Source organism: Acomys minous (genome assembly GCF_964271855.1).
Source record: "Acomys minous genome assembly, chromosome: 16".
Taxonomy (NCBI): Eukaryota; Metazoa; Chordata; class Mammalia; order Rodentia; family Muridae; genus Acomys; species Acomys minous.
In genome coordinates, this window is record NC_140498.1 from 4,873,321 (window position 1) to 4,889,727 (window position 16,407).

At 48.1% G+C, this 16,407-nt stretch overlaps 1 protein-coding gene across 1 annotated transcript in view; it reads right to left on the bottom strand.

Moving 5' to 3' along the window:
* Window positions 1-808: 808 nt before the first annotated feature.
* The window catches only part of MYH13 (myosin heavy chain 13), a 47,442-nt gene continuing 31,843 nt past the window's right edge, over window positions 809-16,407 (bottom strand). Inside the window, exons 26-39 of the mRNA XM_084764351.1 lie at window positions 14,383-14,509; window positions 14,177-14,295; window positions 12,267-12,463; window positions 11,303-11,486; window positions 10,190-10,355; window positions 9,443-9,567; window positions 8,224-8,532; window positions 7,938-8,141; window positions 5,908-6,033; window positions 5,506-5,676; window positions 3,274-3,378; window positions 2,990-3,085; window positions 1,344-1,478; window positions 809-898 (exon numbers count right to left, since the gene is read on the bottom strand). Coding sequence (XP_084620477.1) covers window positions 884-898; window positions 1,344-1,478; window positions 2,990-3,085; window positions 3,274-3,378; window positions 5,506-5,676; window positions 5,908-6,033; window positions 7,938-8,141; window positions 8,224-8,532; window positions 9,443-9,567; window positions 10,190-10,355; window positions 11,303-11,486; window positions 12,267-12,463; window positions 14,177-14,295; window positions 14,383-14,509 — 2,079 coding nt within the window. The 3' untranslated portion in view covers window positions 809-883. The remainder of the gene's footprint in view (window positions 899-1,343; window positions 1,479-2,989; window positions 3,086-3,273; window positions 3,379-5,505; window positions 5,677-5,907; window positions 6,034-7,937; window positions 8,142-8,223; window positions 8,533-9,442; window positions 9,568-10,189; window positions 10,356-11,302; window positions 11,487-12,266; window positions 12,464-14,176; window positions 14,296-14,382; window positions 14,510-16,407) is intronic.

The window sequence follows — 16,407 nt, forward strand, 5'->3', positions numbered from 1 at the left end:
CTCTCTTCCTCTCTTCCTCCCTCCCTTTCTTCCTTCCTTCTTTTCACTTCTTTTCTTTTCTTACATAGATGTCTATACAGCTCTGGCTGTCCTGGAACTCACCATGTAGATCAGGCCGACTTTGAATTCACAGAGATCCAACTGTCTCTGCCTCTCCTGTGCTGACATTAAAGGCTTGTGCCACCATGCCCAGCCTTCTTTCCTTTCTTGAAGTATTTATTTTTCACATTTATTGAGGTACAATATATAATTGACAAATAGAAGTTTTATAGCGCTAACTCATTTTGTTGTTGCGGTCTTCTTTTTTAATATGCGTGATGTTCTTAATCTCAGTACCTTGCATATACATTGACTGGAGCTGCTGTGCATACCACCATATCACCAGAAATTATCCATCAGGTACCACTTGGGCGCACCAGGGTTCCCATCTCTCTCTGTCGTCGCCAACCTTTGTTAGCCTTCACCTTTCTGGTGAAAGCTATTTTAACAGGCATCAGCTATGGGCAGACACAGTCTTTGGCATTGAACTTCTTTGGTGTGTGGTGCTGAGGATGGGAACAGGAGCCTCATGCGCATCAGGCAAACATTCTACCACCGAGCCACACCCTCAGCCAGGTCTTTATTTTAATATGTTTGTAGAAACCAGAAGTTTAAGCTGGAAGCAGGCTGGAGTTTCACCTTTTCTACTTGAGTCAGGGAGCAGACATCTCCCCATTTCTGACTTTCTTGCCATTTGCAACAAAGCAGGCAAGACTCCGAAGCTCAACCCACAAAAACAAACACAGCAGAGCCTGGATGCTGAGTATTCAGAGGAGTTTATTTTTCCCACGTTCTCCCTCCGCCCTCCCGGAGGTGGCCCATGGCAACCAGCCTCAGGAGAGCCTCATTCTTCCATCTTCTGTGGGAGAAAAAGAAATTGTACACAGGAAATGAGTCAAACTCCATGGGAGGCCCAGCATCCCCCTCAAGGGGAGCAGATGTAAAGTCTGGAACTTAAGAAAAATGGCATTAAGGAATGACTTTGTCTCACTTGGTGTTGACAAAGAAACCAGTTAAAAGCTATTAGGGACAGGACAGGACAGGTCACTTGAAAAGCAGGGACTTCCTGTACTGCACCTCAATCAACAGGGAGAGAGGGGGCATAACATGCCTATCCCCCTAGGCCTCTTGCAAGTGCCTGGTACATAGGCATCTGTGCTAAAATAGCATATTTTAGGTGTATTACCAATGGCAAGGATGAGGGCACCAAAAGGCATCCTCCAAGCTCTCTCCTTGGTTGCTCTGTCAGTCCTTGGGTATGAGGGACTGTTGGGAAGATGCCATCCTTGGGTGTCTGCTCTTACCTGGCCTCCCACATCGCGGCTCTTGGCCCTTAGCTTGTTGACTTGGGACTCAGCAATGTCTGCCCTCTCCTCAGCTTCCTCCAGCTCATGTTGGACCCTCCGGCACCTGGACAGCTGTGTGTTGGCTTGCTCCTCCTGCACAGAAAGGAGATGGAGACTATAGAGGTTGAACCTCTCTGTGACTCTGGGACTCTGAGGAGTTGGGGGAACCAGGAACATGGGGGCTTTGGGTTCACTGACAGCAGGGAGGGAAGATGAGCTCAGTTTTCTTAAGAAAGAAGAGAGGCGTCTGCTCACAATCAGGCTGGGATGCTAACTAGGGGCTCCTGGCAAGTTCTCCTTGCTCTTCTCCCAAGGACCATCACATGTTTCCCTGAACTCCCTCCCCACCTTAGCTCTCCCATGCAACGCACACAACCTGGAGATGACCCCAGTCCAGAGTTCTCTCAAGGCACCTGAAGGCATCAGACCAAAGGTCCAAGTTCCTTTTGTTTTATGCTTCTGATACTTGCCGTGTACCTGGGGCAGACTACCATTTGGTCCCGTATTGTTCTACTGAGACTCTACTAATCTGATATGGGCCATCCTCCTCCTCCTAACTGGTTCCAATATCCTTCTTCAAGGTAACTGAGCAGGCTCCTGAGCAGGGAAGAAAGTTCGGAGAGGGAGAGGCCATATACCAGCCATTTCTTCCTTCAGCTATTGGTCTTGAGAGACTCTTTGCAGGCAATAATACAGCGCTGAAGGCAAGGAAGTGCAGAAAGGTTCTGGTCTGGAGGCTCTTTCACTTTGGAGAGGCAATTAGCATATTAGCTACAAAAAATCTGAGAAGTCCTCTAAGGCAACTAGTTTAACCTCATTAGGCTGAAATTTTTCTCTTCATTTCATTGTTAAAGTTAGGCTATATTCCGTTGTAGTCCAGGCTGGTCTCAGACTTGGCAATCTGCCTGCCTTCATTTTTTGGAGTGCTGGAGATCACAGGCCAGTGTCACCACCTTGCATAATTTATTTTCTATAAGGAAAAAAAAAACCCCTACCTCCCGTCTTGGCCCCACCATCCTGCTATTGGTAGCCCTCACACACAAAGCCCCTGAAAGACATCATTCAAAGCACTGGCTTTGGCCCAGCGCCTATCTTTTCTGTTGATTTTACCTATCTGATGAGAAGGCAGTCAAACAGGGATGGAAAGGCTTAGGAGGGTGTTGCTGTAGAAGGCTGGGGAGGTGGGGGTGGGGACCAAAAGGGTATAGTGTGATGGGGGTGATAAGCATTAGGTGAAGTGTTTCAGGGCAGGAGGGCAGGAGCCCGGTAGGTGGGCCTGGCTGGCTAGGGAGAGCTGGGATGATGCCAGGTCAGCAGAGTGAGCTAAGATGCTCTGATAGAGTGAATCAGGGGAGGGTGGGATAAAAAGACATAGATCGGGGTGGAGGTGGCTGAAAAATGGCTGGGGGAGAATACAGAAAGCTAGGCAGTGGAGAGATTCAACAAACACAGACCAAGTGTGCAGGGAGGGCTGGTGTTTCTGTGACTCGCAGATGCGAAATCAGGCCTGGGGCTCCCTCAATGAGTCTAATCAGACACTGGCTCCCACTCAGGCTTCCTGAAGATACCCCATTGGATGGGGGTGGGGGAGCTGCTGTACTCACAGCCTCCTCTGCCTGCCTCTTGTAGGACTTCACTTTAGCCTGTAGCTTGTCTACAAGGTCCTGGAGCCGGAGGATGTTCTTTCTGTCCTCCTCAGCCTGCAAACAGAGCAGCCACAGCAGAGACTACAGCCCCGCCCCCTCCCCCACCACCCCACCCCACCCCACCCCACCCCGCCCCCGCCCCCGCCCCCTCCCCCACCACCCCACCCCACCCCACCCCGCCCCGGACCCCTTCGCTGGAGTCTGCACCAGCTAATGGCGCCTGAGGGTCTGGAGCTCGCTACCTGGTAAGTCATCTCTTTGACTTTGCGTTCATATTTGTGGGCCCCCTTCAGGGCTTCAGCCCCTCTCTTCTGCTCAGCGTCCAGCTCGCTTTCCAGCTCCCGTACCTGTGTGGGAAAAACAGTACACAGGAGTAAGGTGAGGGCTCCCAGCGTACCCTCACAGACCCTGTGGTTAGTCATCCTAGGGTGACCTCAAAATCCCCTTGCTGTGTTTTACAGAGGTGTCTCCTCCCAGGCCCAGTCTGTATAGTGGCATTGTATAAATTATAGCAGTAAGCCCTCTTGAGGCAGAGGCAGCTCCTGGTGCACGGTGCTTGGCTCTTGGGGCTATGTACTTTGGCAAGGGCACCCCAGGCTGGGCTTCTGCTTTGCTTTCATCACAGGTAAAACCTGCTGGACTCTTTATGGGTGTCTTGATTCCAACTGGGCAAGGCAGTAGGGGACATGGGCAGACAGCGTGTCTAAGCCCAAGGCTATTTCATGGATCTAAAGCAAGCCAGAGGCTATCAGTGAGCACGGGCTGCCCAACCCACCTCACGGGTAGATGGAATGAAACAAAGTACAGAAAAGCGTGTGAAGAATCACCTCAATGCCATAGTTTTCTTTTGACTTTTCTGAAGTCTTGAGGGAAGAAGGGAGCCACTGTGATGGCGGATCACCTGTGGCCCCAATATCGCAGTGCCACCCCAGATCACCCAGAGAGATCCAAGTGGGAGTGGGGGAGTTCCAACCAACCACATAGACCTCTCCCTGGGTAATCCCAGCAGCACCAGAGAGGACAGGACATGCTGGGAGACTCCTTAGAGCAACGTAGGAAGCTCCCAGGGGCAGCAGGCTTCCTTTCACCTCTGTTTCTATTAGAGTCCCACTTATAACAGATCTTCCCACCTCCAGGCTTGCTCTCCAGGCCTCTGTAAGGCTTATCAGACTTATGAACCTGGGCAGCTGGGGTTGGAAAACGTTCAAAATGTCTGTGCAAGGGTAAGATGACCACAGGCTCCTGGACAACCTAGGAAAACCCAAGAAGTACCATGGGACTTAGTCCTTTCCTTCTGGATGGGGTCCATGAAAAGAATGGGCCTAAGTGCTTGCTCATAGGAAAGGAAGGGAAGAATTTTTTATTTGGAGCAGAGAGGGGAAAAAAAAATCCTTTGCATATTTAAAAGAAACCATGTGCCCAGCGACCATGTTCTAGGGAGGTTCGAATAAAGAACAGTTGTACTGGGGGCTTCCTGTTGAGAAAATTCTCTCCTCTTTCCTCCTCTTCCTCCTCCTCCTGCTCCTCCTGCTGCTCCTCCTACTGCTGCTGCTCCTCCTCCTGCTTCTCCTTCTCTTCCTGCTCCTCCACCTGCTGCTCCTCTTCCACCTGCTGCTCCTCTTCCACCTGCTGCTCCTCTTCCACCTGCTGCTCCTCCTTGTCCTCCTCTTCCTACTCCTCCTCCCCCTCCCCCTCATCCCTGCCCACTCCTCCATTTTCTCTCTCTTCCTGGGACAGCAGAGGTTCTAATAACCTCCTCCATGCCGCCCTTCTCTGGAATGTCAGTTGTCCATGCAGCACATTTCAAAAATGACTGAAATAACCCAACACAGATCTGAAGGGAAAATCAAGTAAATAAGTAAACAACGGGGATCAGCAGTGGAAATGGATGGCTGTGAAATGCACTCAGAGAGCAAGTGCAGGACTTCTGGCCCTGGGGAGATGAAGATGTATTACTTTGGGGGGAAATGCACCAATAAAGCTCCTGTGGGGATGGGTGGGATGTACCCCACAATCGCAGCTGTGTATAGAGATTAGAAAAACTGAAAAGAGAATAACCTGAGAGTAGGAGACAGAGTGACTAAATTTTGTATAGAAGGAGCATTGCTTATCAAAATGAAGCTTGGTCTGGAATAGTAACCATACCAAAGTGGGGAATGTCATGATCATAGAGCGCTTTCCCTATATATGTGCCAAATTGTGAATTTACATGGGCAACAGGAAGTGAGCATTAACAGATGTCATCCTTGCTGAAGGTGGTGGTGTACACAGTTAATCCCAATGCTTGGGGGACAGAGGTAGGCAGATCACTGTGAGTTAGAGGTCAGCCTGGTCTACACAGTGAGTTCTACACAATGAGAGCCTGTCAGAGATGGGGGGAGGGCTTTCCCACCACCTAAATCTGGTTCATGGTTCAGCCCAAGATGGCTGAAACAAGGCCACTTGGAAATCCAGCGCTTCCTCAAATCACCTACCCTGGCCTCCAGTTTCTGGATCTGCTTCTTGCCGCCCTTCAGCGCCAGCTGCTCGGCCTCGTCCAGACGCAGCTGCAGGTCCTTCACCGTCTGCTCCATGTTCTTCTTCATCCGCTCCAGGTGGGCGCTGGTGTCCTGCTCCTTCCTCAGCTCCTCCGCCATCATGGCGGCCTGGGTCAGTTCACAGGACACATCAGTGGGCTCCCCACCACCCGGCACCCGCAGGAGTGCAGGGACAACGCTGTAATCTTGTGCTCTTTCTCCCGACATTTCCCCAGGAAGCCACCACAGACTGGCTGTGCTTCAGAAGAGTTGAGCCCCAGCCCCCTTGCCATGTATGCCCTGGGTCTGGAATGCCCCTTTCTCATCTCCCGCTGCCATCTCTATGGAGATGACACTCACATCAGTAATGGCTTTCTTGGCCTTCTCTTCTGTGTTCCTGGACTCTTGGATGGAGTTCTCCACCTCAGCCTGGCACTGAGCCAAGTCGGCCTCTAGTTTTTTCTTGGTATTTATCAGGCTCGTGTTCTGCAAGAAAAATTAGATTTGAGGGTGAAGGTTTCATATGGGCACTTAAAACAATGGGAAGGGAGGGCAGTGGGCGGGGAAGGAAGTGAATCACAGTCATGTTCCACTTCTTATTTTCCACATGAGTGGTCTGCTGGGTACAATATCATTCCTGACTGAACAGAAAGTTCTGAAACAGAGCCAAGAGCTGTACATCAGAAAATTGGGTAAATGATAAAGGGAGAATTTCAAACATTTGAGGATGGATAGATTATTCAGTTAAAGGCACTGGAACAAGAAAATGATTGATAGACACATCTATGTAAAATGAAAAATATTTCTACTAATTAAAAGATGCCATGCATGGAATTGAAACTGGAACAGTGATGACAAACTAGAAAACATTGTCTATGTATGAAAAACAGCCCCGTCCTTATATAAATAAGATATAGTAATAAAAAAGGGTCAAGAGGAATTAATGTTAAAACACATTTGAAATATGATGGACACCCAAATGATGAGATATTCTATCTCATACTAAGATAATAATAACAACAATAATAACAATAATAATAATAATAATAAAACAAATCAATGACATATGCTTCAACAATAAAGTTGGTGAAGGCTTAACAGCTATGATCTTTTAGAATTTGTAGAAGAGTCCTCACATAGCAATAAATGGGAATAAAAGTTGGGACAGTCTTGGTAAGAAGTGATTTACATGTGTTATATACAAATGTCTTTACTTTTTTGGCCCTGAAATTTATTTGCTTCCAGAGATATTGACAATAGTAATCACAAATGAATGCAAAAATTTAAGTACAACAATATTATTTGTCTTTATAATATTAAAGAATTTTATTGGTAACAATCTAAAATAGCCAGCCACAGAGGATTGATTGCAGACATAATATTCAACTTTCATAGCCTGTTTTGTTTGCTATTAAAAACTGCAGCACTGAAAACTATTTAAATAGTTAGAAATATGTTCTGGACACATTGTTAAATGCAATTTATAAGTTGCGAAAGATTGGTCAAAGATTTTACTACAGCATAATTATGTAATTCACAAAGATCTAAGAATGAGGGAACTTAACGCATTAACCATTGATTGATTATTTTCCTTCCATGTGCTTGCTTATGAGTTATATGTTTTTCATTATCTTTAAAACGTTTATAGCTTTGGGGGGAGGAAGTCCTAATATTGTAAGATTTCAGCTTAAATTATGTCTTGAGCATTCATTCTCATTTGAAATTCCGAAATTCAGGTATGTTCCCAAATCTAAAGCCTTGAGTAGCAATATGATATCACAACTGCAAAATTCTACATCTAAACTCACGCAAAGAGCCAAAGTCAAGATCGTTTTTAGTGTATGTGTATAAAGCAATGAGGTTCAGGGTTAGGCTTGTCCTTGACCTCCACTATAGCTCATTATGCATATGCAAATATGCAAATCATGCAAATCATCCCAAATCAGAAGCACTTCTGTCCCCAAGTAAATACCTGCCATGTGTGTATTTTGCATTAAGAGTTTTTAAACCTGTATTTCCTCTGTGAATCCTTCGATGCTTCCTTGCTCAAATTCCACAGCATACAGCCTGCAAATTCTTTCATCTTTATTTCTGATCAAACAGAGCTCAGAGCTCTATGAATTAAGAGTCAAAGTTTTCCTGGCTTGGTCTTGACTGTTAGTCTGGGAAGAGTGGAGAGCTGCTTGCCAAGGCACCTGGGCTCTATCTGCACCACCTCTCCTGCGGCTGCCCTTCCCACCCCCACCCCTGCCTACCCCACCCCGCATTCCCGCCCGCGTTGGTGGATCATGAGGTAGAGGGTGAAGGAGAAGTTTTAGTTACCTGGGGAGTCCGGCAGAGCCACTGCCCTACCTGTCCCAGGATGGACCTGAGTTGAGGAGCCAAAGTACCTGGGAATGCAGCAGCTGGACGCGGTCACTGGAGTCTAGTAGCTCCTGCTCCGACAGCCTGCGGGTCCGCTCCGTCTGCTCCAAGGCCACCTTCATTTCCTCCAGCTCCTCCTGCAGGAGGCCGTTCCTGCGCTCCACAATGGCTAGCTGCTCCTTGAGGTCCTCGTTGCTTCTCAGGGCATCGTCCAGGTGCAGCTGGGAATCCTTTGAGGAAAGCCAGGATTGAGGGCAGAGCTCCAGGGCGAGCTGCGGGCCCACGGGTCTGCCACACGGGGCCGGTGCGCACCTTAAGCTGGGCCTGGACAGTGCGCAGGTGTTTCTGGGTCTCTCCCACCTGGCGGTTGGCGTGGCTCAGCTGAATCTCCATCTCATTGAGGTCACCCTCCATCTTCTTTTTCACCCTCAGAGCGTCATTGCGGCTTCGAGTTTCTGCGTCTAACACACTTTGCATGGCCTCCACGGCACGCTGGCTGTTTCTCTTTATTTGCTCAATTTCCTCATCCTTCTCTGTGACCTTGCGGTCAAGCTCAGATTTTACCTGGCTTAACTCTAGCTGTACACGCAAGATCTTGCTCTCTTCATGTTCCAGGGAACCCTAAGAGCAAAGGAACAATGGGAATTTTATAAGCAATAGTGTATCCATCCTTTCTCTCTTTGTTTCCTTTCTTTCTGTCTTTCTATCCTTTCATTTCTTTCTTTCCAGATAGCATCACTATGAGCCCTGGAACTCAGTATGTAACCCCAGGCTGTTCTTAAACTCATGACCCTCCTGGATGCTGGGATTATAGGTATGGGCCATTACACCTGGGGGGCGTCATGGTAAATGATCATTTTCTTCCAGACTATGCCAAATACGGCATCATGGTGCTCACCTTATACACAAGAGAACAGGGCTCTGAGGTTTGAGCATTTGATGGGTTCTTGAGTGTCCCCAAGAGTAGTGAAAGTCAAACTAAAACTTTGCATCTGCTACTAACAAATAATCTTACGTCTTAAAAGGGACAGAGCATTGTTTGAGCTGGTAAATATTTTTATTAACAGCATATTTAATAGTGACTATAATTCAGGAGCTGTTCTAGTCTCTGCCTGGATAGGACAACTGCTCTCCTGTTATCCTGGCTGAGCCAAATTCTAGAAACATCTCAACTGGTTGTTTGGTGTGGACCACCACTGATCACCCTGGGTCTGGTTTGATGACACAGGATTCCTGGTAGACAAAGATGCTGTATGACTCTATATGAAACAAAGGATACTTGGTGACTGACACTTTCTTGGGAGGAAGATATTGAGGGCATAAAGAGCACATTTATTTATTCTCAAAAGGGGACTGAGGGTAAATGACACCAGAAAGTAAAGTGGTTCAACCCAGGGTTTTCACGTCCAGGGCTAACTGGCTGCTTTTCCCAGTGGGGACTCCCAGCCCCTGACAGGAAGGGCACCGTGTGAGTGGCTGGGTGAGTACTGTTCCTTTCAGCTTCCTGTCTGATTCCAAGCGAGACACTTGCCTCCACCTCCTCTAAGGCAGCCTGGAGATCACACTTCTCCTGCTCCACTTGCTTCTTCGTCTTTTCCACTTCCTGGAGGTTTTTGCCCGTTTCTGCAATCTGCTCCGTTAAGTCAGAAATCTCTTCTGCAAAAGACAGGATTGGTTTAAAGCTTTCAACCAGCTCACAGCTCACAGCATAGGCATTTGCTTAGGTGATGGCAGTTCGCTCATGGCATTTGCGGAGGAGAGAATGCTGGAAGCCGGTCTGATGAAATGGAGGCCAGCTGCAGAAGTGTTGCCCCACCTGCACTATGTGAAGAACAAGCGACAAGAAGGAAATTCTTTATGACCCTAAGTATACAGAACCATCACGAAGTACCAGAAGCCTCAGATTCTGAGTCTTCCAGAACCAGCAGAGATGTAGGGAAACATGGATGCTGTCTAATTTTATTGATCAGAAGCCTGAAGTCATTAGGAACTTTGGCAATAGGCTCAATGCTACTTTAAGACTAGACAAGTCTCTAGTTTTCTATTGGGAGCATGCTTAGCCCATCACTAGGCAGCTCCAGCCCTCAAAATAAGAATCAGCTGCCATCGCACCTGTCATGCAGAGGGTTTGAGCCTTAGGGAACACTAGTACATTTGAGGTCTGATGGATGAGGATGTTGTGGGTTCACAGGAAGGAAGGAGGGAGCTGTGGCTAACTGGGGCTGGAGTTGGCAGGAGAGGGGCAGCATGACCCAGCTGTGTGCCCGAGGGAGCTCACCTTGCAGGGTTTTGTTCTCCCGCCTCAGCGTCTCTAACTGATCCACCACCTCCTCATAGGCGTTCCGCATCTTGAAGATTTCGGTACTGAGAGACCTGGACTCTTTCTGCGCAGCTTCCAGCTCGGCTTGACTTTCATCCAGCTTTTGCTTCCACTCTGCAAGGACCTGCGTTGAGGGAATAGGGAACAGAAGAAACAGAAGAGTCGAGGGGGACTTGAGAGGCATCATTCAAACAAGGGCTGGGAGAAATGCCAAAGCGTCACCCTCCCACCCTTGGGGACCAAAGGAAGAAGGTGGGCTCTAAGCTAGACCGGGGACTCCAAAGTCTGATGTCTCCACGGGTGCCCTGCTAGGTCCTTAAAATCTGACAGGCAGCTTTTCAGATTTCAGAATATTTGGAGTATCTGTGTAGACACGAGAGACCTTGGAGATGAGACCCAAGCTCCACACAAAAAGCACTTGAGTTTCATTTGCTACGTTATGGTCGTACAAGATTTTTGCACAGCACTTTTAGCATGCCTGTGTGTATGGAGGCATATAATGATGTGCATGTGTGTGCATACATGTACAGTATATGTGAGAGCATTTGTGTGTGGACGTAGGTGTGAGCATGTGGGATGTTGGTCTTCACCCTCCACCTTGAGGGGAGATGCTGAGTGGCTAGGCTAGCTGGCCTGTGGGCTTTCCATGGATCTCCCCCCCACCTCATCTCTGCCTCCTATCTTTTGTAGGAGTGCTGGGATCACAGACACTCATGCTCCGTATTCAGCTTCTGTGTGAGCTCTGAGGATCTGAACTCAGGCTTGCATGCATGAGTGGCCAGTGATTCCATCCGCTGAGCCATTCCCCCAGCTAAACATGTTCATGATTTGACTACCAATCTCATGTTTGAGCATCATGGTGCTCAAAAATTCTCAGGCTTGGGGTTTGGGGGTTAAATATATTCAGTCTACATGACAAGCTCATCCTCCCTCAGAGGGCCCTATAGAGAAGTAGGGAAACTCCCTGAATCCTCCACGCAGGAGCTGACGTTCTGTTTCCACGCCTCACCCAATGCACTCTGAAAGGCTACCACTGAGACCACCATGTCCGTGAAGCAGGTGGGGAAAGACCTTGTCGAAGTTCCTTTGCTTCTTGTCCAGGGTGGCGCAGGCTGTGTTGGCTCGCTCCAAGTCCAGCATCAGGTCGTCCACTTCTCCCTGAAGCCTCTGCTTGGTTTTTTCTAAGGAGGCACACTTGGAGTTGGATGCCTCGGTGTTTTCCTCCGCCTCCTGGAGCCTCTGGGCCAGCTTCTTCCTAGGAGAACCGGTTGTTTTGTCTCACCAGGGTGGGGGTATTTCAGCAATAACTATTACACTGAAGGAGAATAGACAGTATGGGAAAGGCTGCCTGAGAGGCCGGAGGACCCTGCGCCGTCATGTGTAAAAAATAATGAGCCGCCATGGACCACGTAACCAATATGGTCCCATAAGACTATGACAGAAATGAAAAAAAAAAAACTCCTATCACCTAGCAACACGGTCACCATTGTAGCATCGCGGTACAATATATAATTTGTTTCTGGGATGCTGAAATAGGCGAAGCTACTGAGCTGCTGGTCATCGGAATGCATGGCAAGGGGGCATTGTGTAGGATCTTACTGCTTCATTCTGGCAGTGAAAGGCTGTGTCGCTGGGTTATGCATTTACTATGCTACACTTTTTGTTCTACTGATGAAAGAGAAGTTCACTACAAAGTGTGGTGCTTACACACCGCCTAGGCTTGCAGACTCACTCTTGAAGAGTCTCCTGGTGATGAAATCCCTAATACATTTCTCAGAACACATTCCCATTGTCAGGCTGTGTGTCTGTATTACCAGAATAATCCTGAAATGCTTGATGACAGAGTCAGTCTATAAGGAATCACCAATCAAGCCAGGTGGAAGGACAGCCCCTGGGAAGAGTGGGGGACACCCTCTGAAAGCTTAAGGAACTACAAAGGAGAAGAAGAGATACTGTCTAGATGTGGGGGGTGGGATGCTGCCCTCCTGAGCCTTTTTCCTAGGGCCTTTTCTCCCATGGGGAACTTGGGCTGTACTTGGCCTCCTCCAGCTCCTCCGTGCGCTGGATGGCGTCCGTCTCGTATTTGGTCCTCCACTGGGCCACCTCGCTGTTGGCCTTGGACATGGCCCTCTGCAGCTCAGCCTTGGCTTCCTGCTCCTCCTCGTATTGTTCCCGCAGCAGGTCACAGTCGTGGCGGGAGGACTGCAGGGCGTGGGCCAGCGCGTTCTTGGCCTGAGGATTACAATGGTAACTGACTGCAAATCCACGTGGCCGTTTTCCCAGCAGGGGAATGTCCGTTTATATAGCTGTTCCCAATCTGAGTCATTTCCATGTTGCTCCACAGATTTTGGTCACATCAAGATATCTAATATTTGATTTTTAAAAATTCTCTCCATAAACATATTTACTACTGAAAGAAAGTCCTAAACCATAGTAAAGAGAAAGTTATTAATATTTAGCCAGCCGTGGCAGCACATATCTATAATCCCGGCACACAGGGAGCCAAGGCAGTCTGAGCAACATGGTGAGCTTTATAGTATCCTGAGCCACATGGTAAAATCATCCCTCAACACCCTCCTGAATATAAGAAACATTAGAAATGTATACATCAGACACAAAGCAGCACCATCAGCATGTCTCTAGCCAGTTTGCATACTGTGGCTCTGGGCTTGAGGCTTGCCCTCAGTTTCTTAATAAAGTAATAGCAACTGCTAAAAGGCTGCTGTCCACACTGAGGCCTTTCAATGGCTGTGAATGCAAGGATCAAAACAGAATTGAAAAGGGATGCTGTGACCCTGAAACAGCTACAGCATCCTCTGGGGGCTCCAGAGGCCAGCATCCCTATACGGGGGGGGGGGGGGGCACTGGTGTGAACTAATGCCTGGAGCCCTCGCCCTCCCTCATTACTCTCTGGACAGAACAAATGCTAAGCTCTAGTTTTAATGGTCGCCATGCACCCTCGGGTGCCAACACTAAAGAAAAGAGTTCTGTTGACCCAGGACAATGATTTCTGCATTTTCATCATTTTTAGAGAAGACAAAGAAGTGCAGAACTTTGCCTAAGGAAGGGTCCTCATAGTGGTAGTGAGAGCCATGAAAGGGACAGCCTCTGGTTCTCATGGCTTCTTCTTGTGCCCTAGTCCACCAAAAACCTTCCCTCAGACTAGAAAGACAGAGAGATAAATACAGGGCTGCTCTTTGCCAAAAATAAAAGATAAAGAGAATTTCAAAAGATTCCCTTGTAAATCTCACCCAGATCACAGAAGTCTCAACCAGATCAAAGCAAATGCCTTTTGCGTGGAATTTTGAATGTCTAGATTCCTATTTCGGTGCTTGAAACACCGGCATCACCGTGTCCACTGCTCTGGTGAAAGTTTATTTACCATCCACGACTATAGTGTGTGTGTGTAGGGGAGGGAGGGAAGAGCGTTCCTATCAGTTTATGGACATGTGTCATAAACTGTATCTAGATGCTGAAGGTAGCATTATGACGATGTTTGTTTAAGCACCCCAAGGTCCTCCCGTAAGCCATGCAGTCTTTTGGGAGAAAGGGGACTTAAGAACAGATCGTACTGGAGGTGACCCACAAAGAGCACAGCATTCTAAGCTGCTGGGGTGAATTTCTTCATGAGACAGTCTCACTGTGCAGTAGTGGGAAGGGACACTTTTGACTGGCCAGTGGGGGGCGGGGGCGGGGGGTGGGGTGGGAGGGGAATTTATCAGGCCACCCTATGGGAGATGGAGACGTTAGGGCTTTCTAGTCCTGATGGAAGAGGTCTAATGCCAAGCAAGGTCCTTTGTCATTCAGGAACAGGTTATTATGACACCGAACAGCAGAGAGATGGAGACCCCTTGATACTCTACTGCCTCCAATGGTCTTCCCTCTGTGCAGCAACCTCCCGTCAGGTTTATCTGACAGACAGCTTCCCCGAAGAGGCGACCTTACCTTGGTTTCCTCCTCCAATTGCCTCTTAAGCTCCTCCAGCTGCTGTGTGAGGGCCTGCTTGCTTTTCGTGAGCTGTGAAACCAGAGACTCCTTCTCTTCCACTTGATGGGTCAGCTCCCCTGCCAAGCAGATGCAGCCCCACTTGAGCATCTCCGACTGCCAACCACCATGTCCCCGCTGGGCCCCGGAGGCCTGCCCATCCTTACCGTTCTGGGTCTGCAGCCTTGCCTTCTGCATGTTCAGATCATGGATTAGCTGGGTCTGTTGGTCATCCTTGGCTTTGATTTCGTTAAACTGGTCTTCCACAGACCGGCACATTCTTTCTATGTTACTCTGAAAAGCAAAGAGGCCAGTGGGAACTGGGAAGTGGGTTTCTGGTGCCCAGCACTGAAAATGGACACTTTGATAGTCCGGCGTCTTGTTGGACTAACTGAAAACATGAAGCATATAAGGATTGGTTTTAACAATCGTCATCATGGTGGGCTTACTTTATTTGTGTGTGTGTGTGATTGCTCTTTAATCAGCAATAGCATGGAATGTCAGCTTTGCTAAGTATGCATGCAGTGATTAGAACCAGCTTCTAATGTGATGCCACTCACGGGAACCCTGAGACCATGCCAGACACTGTTCCCAAGCTCTGCCTTCATGTTGCAGTGTTTGTTTCAACATGACAGCGGTTCCTGGGGGTGCGTAATTAAGATGAGGAAGCCACTACCCCAGCCTCCCATCTGCCTGTAGTTGTATGAGGTTCATCCAACTCCCGCTCCCTGTGCATGGGTCATACGTCACTTCTTTTCCCTCTCTATAAAATATAGAATAAAGACAGCATATGCTTCCCTTTGACTGGAAAGTATGAGGCAGCAGAAGAAGAAGCAGGGGTATTAGATCAAAGATGGTCCTCAAGGAGCTCAGGACTTACTGGAGGATGATGGAGTTGGAAGCACTTCAGCAGCGGGGAGAGGGGTTTGAGAGGGTGGATGGTGTTCAAAGAGAAAACTTAAAGGACACAACAACTTAAAAAAAAAAAAAACGTAAGACAAATAGAAGTGCTGGACTTTAAAGTTGAGAGCACAGAGTGAAATAAAAGCCATCCCAGAAGTCGGATGCTGAGATGACACTTGGCCTCTTGCGTGGTGGTATCAAGGGGAGGTGGGGCTTTTAAAAGATAGGCCCTACCAAGAGGTAATTGCATCATTTGGGTACCACTTTCTGAAGGGATCAACGATGGTCTCCCAAGACTAGCTGGCATGCGAATGAGCTAATATAAAGCTGACTGACACCTATGTTCCTCTAACAAACGCTCCTACCACTATCTTGTCATCTGCTGTGAGCTAAATAAGTGTTGGCACATCTTCAGGACTATGGCCCAAATAAAACTGTTTTCTTAATAAAGTACCGAGCCTCGGGTATTTTACTACAGCAATAGAAGATGAACTAAGTCATGGAGTGACCAGAGTTTGATTCCTAGTGCCGCTTGTCACGCAGCTTCCAACCACTCGTAAGCACAGCTCTCCATGTGTATCTGCACACACGTGCCCCTACTCCCAAATAAAATACATCTGTAAGAAGTGAAGAAATCAATATTATGTGAATCAGAACCTGAAAATAGACAGCAAAAGGGTCTGGGGTGGTAGCTTAGGGGTAAAGCATTTGTCGAACATGTGCAAGGGCATGTGTTCAATTTAGGCCACACACACAGACAGACAGCAGAAAGAGAGACAGAGACCAAGAGACACACGGAGACAGAGAGAGACTCAGAGAGACATACACATACAGAAAGAGACAGACAGACAGACAGACAGACACACACACACACACACACACACAGAGAGAGAGAGAGAGAGAGAGAGAGAGAGAGAGAGAGAGAGAGAGAGAGAGAGAGATTGATTCCAGGGGCCCATTTTTCTTTCCTGACTTTGGCTTCATTCCCTGAAATTCTGCAATCCTCTTCGAGAGACTCACATCCTCACATCCTCACTGGGGGCAGTGGTGTTTCTCCCAGCCTAGACATTTCCTGTACATCCTGAGCATCCTGGGACAAGAGCAGCTCTTAAACCAAGGAGGCCATGGTTGCTCTCTGAGGGGGATTTTCTGTGAAGTCACAGAGAAGAGGCAGCTTTGCTGTGAAGGTGGTTGGGTTTAAGTGTCAGAACCTTCATTTGCATAATCCCCAGGGAGTATGAAGATCCCTAGAAAGTTCCAGATAGGGAGGGGAGACAGAATATATTCCT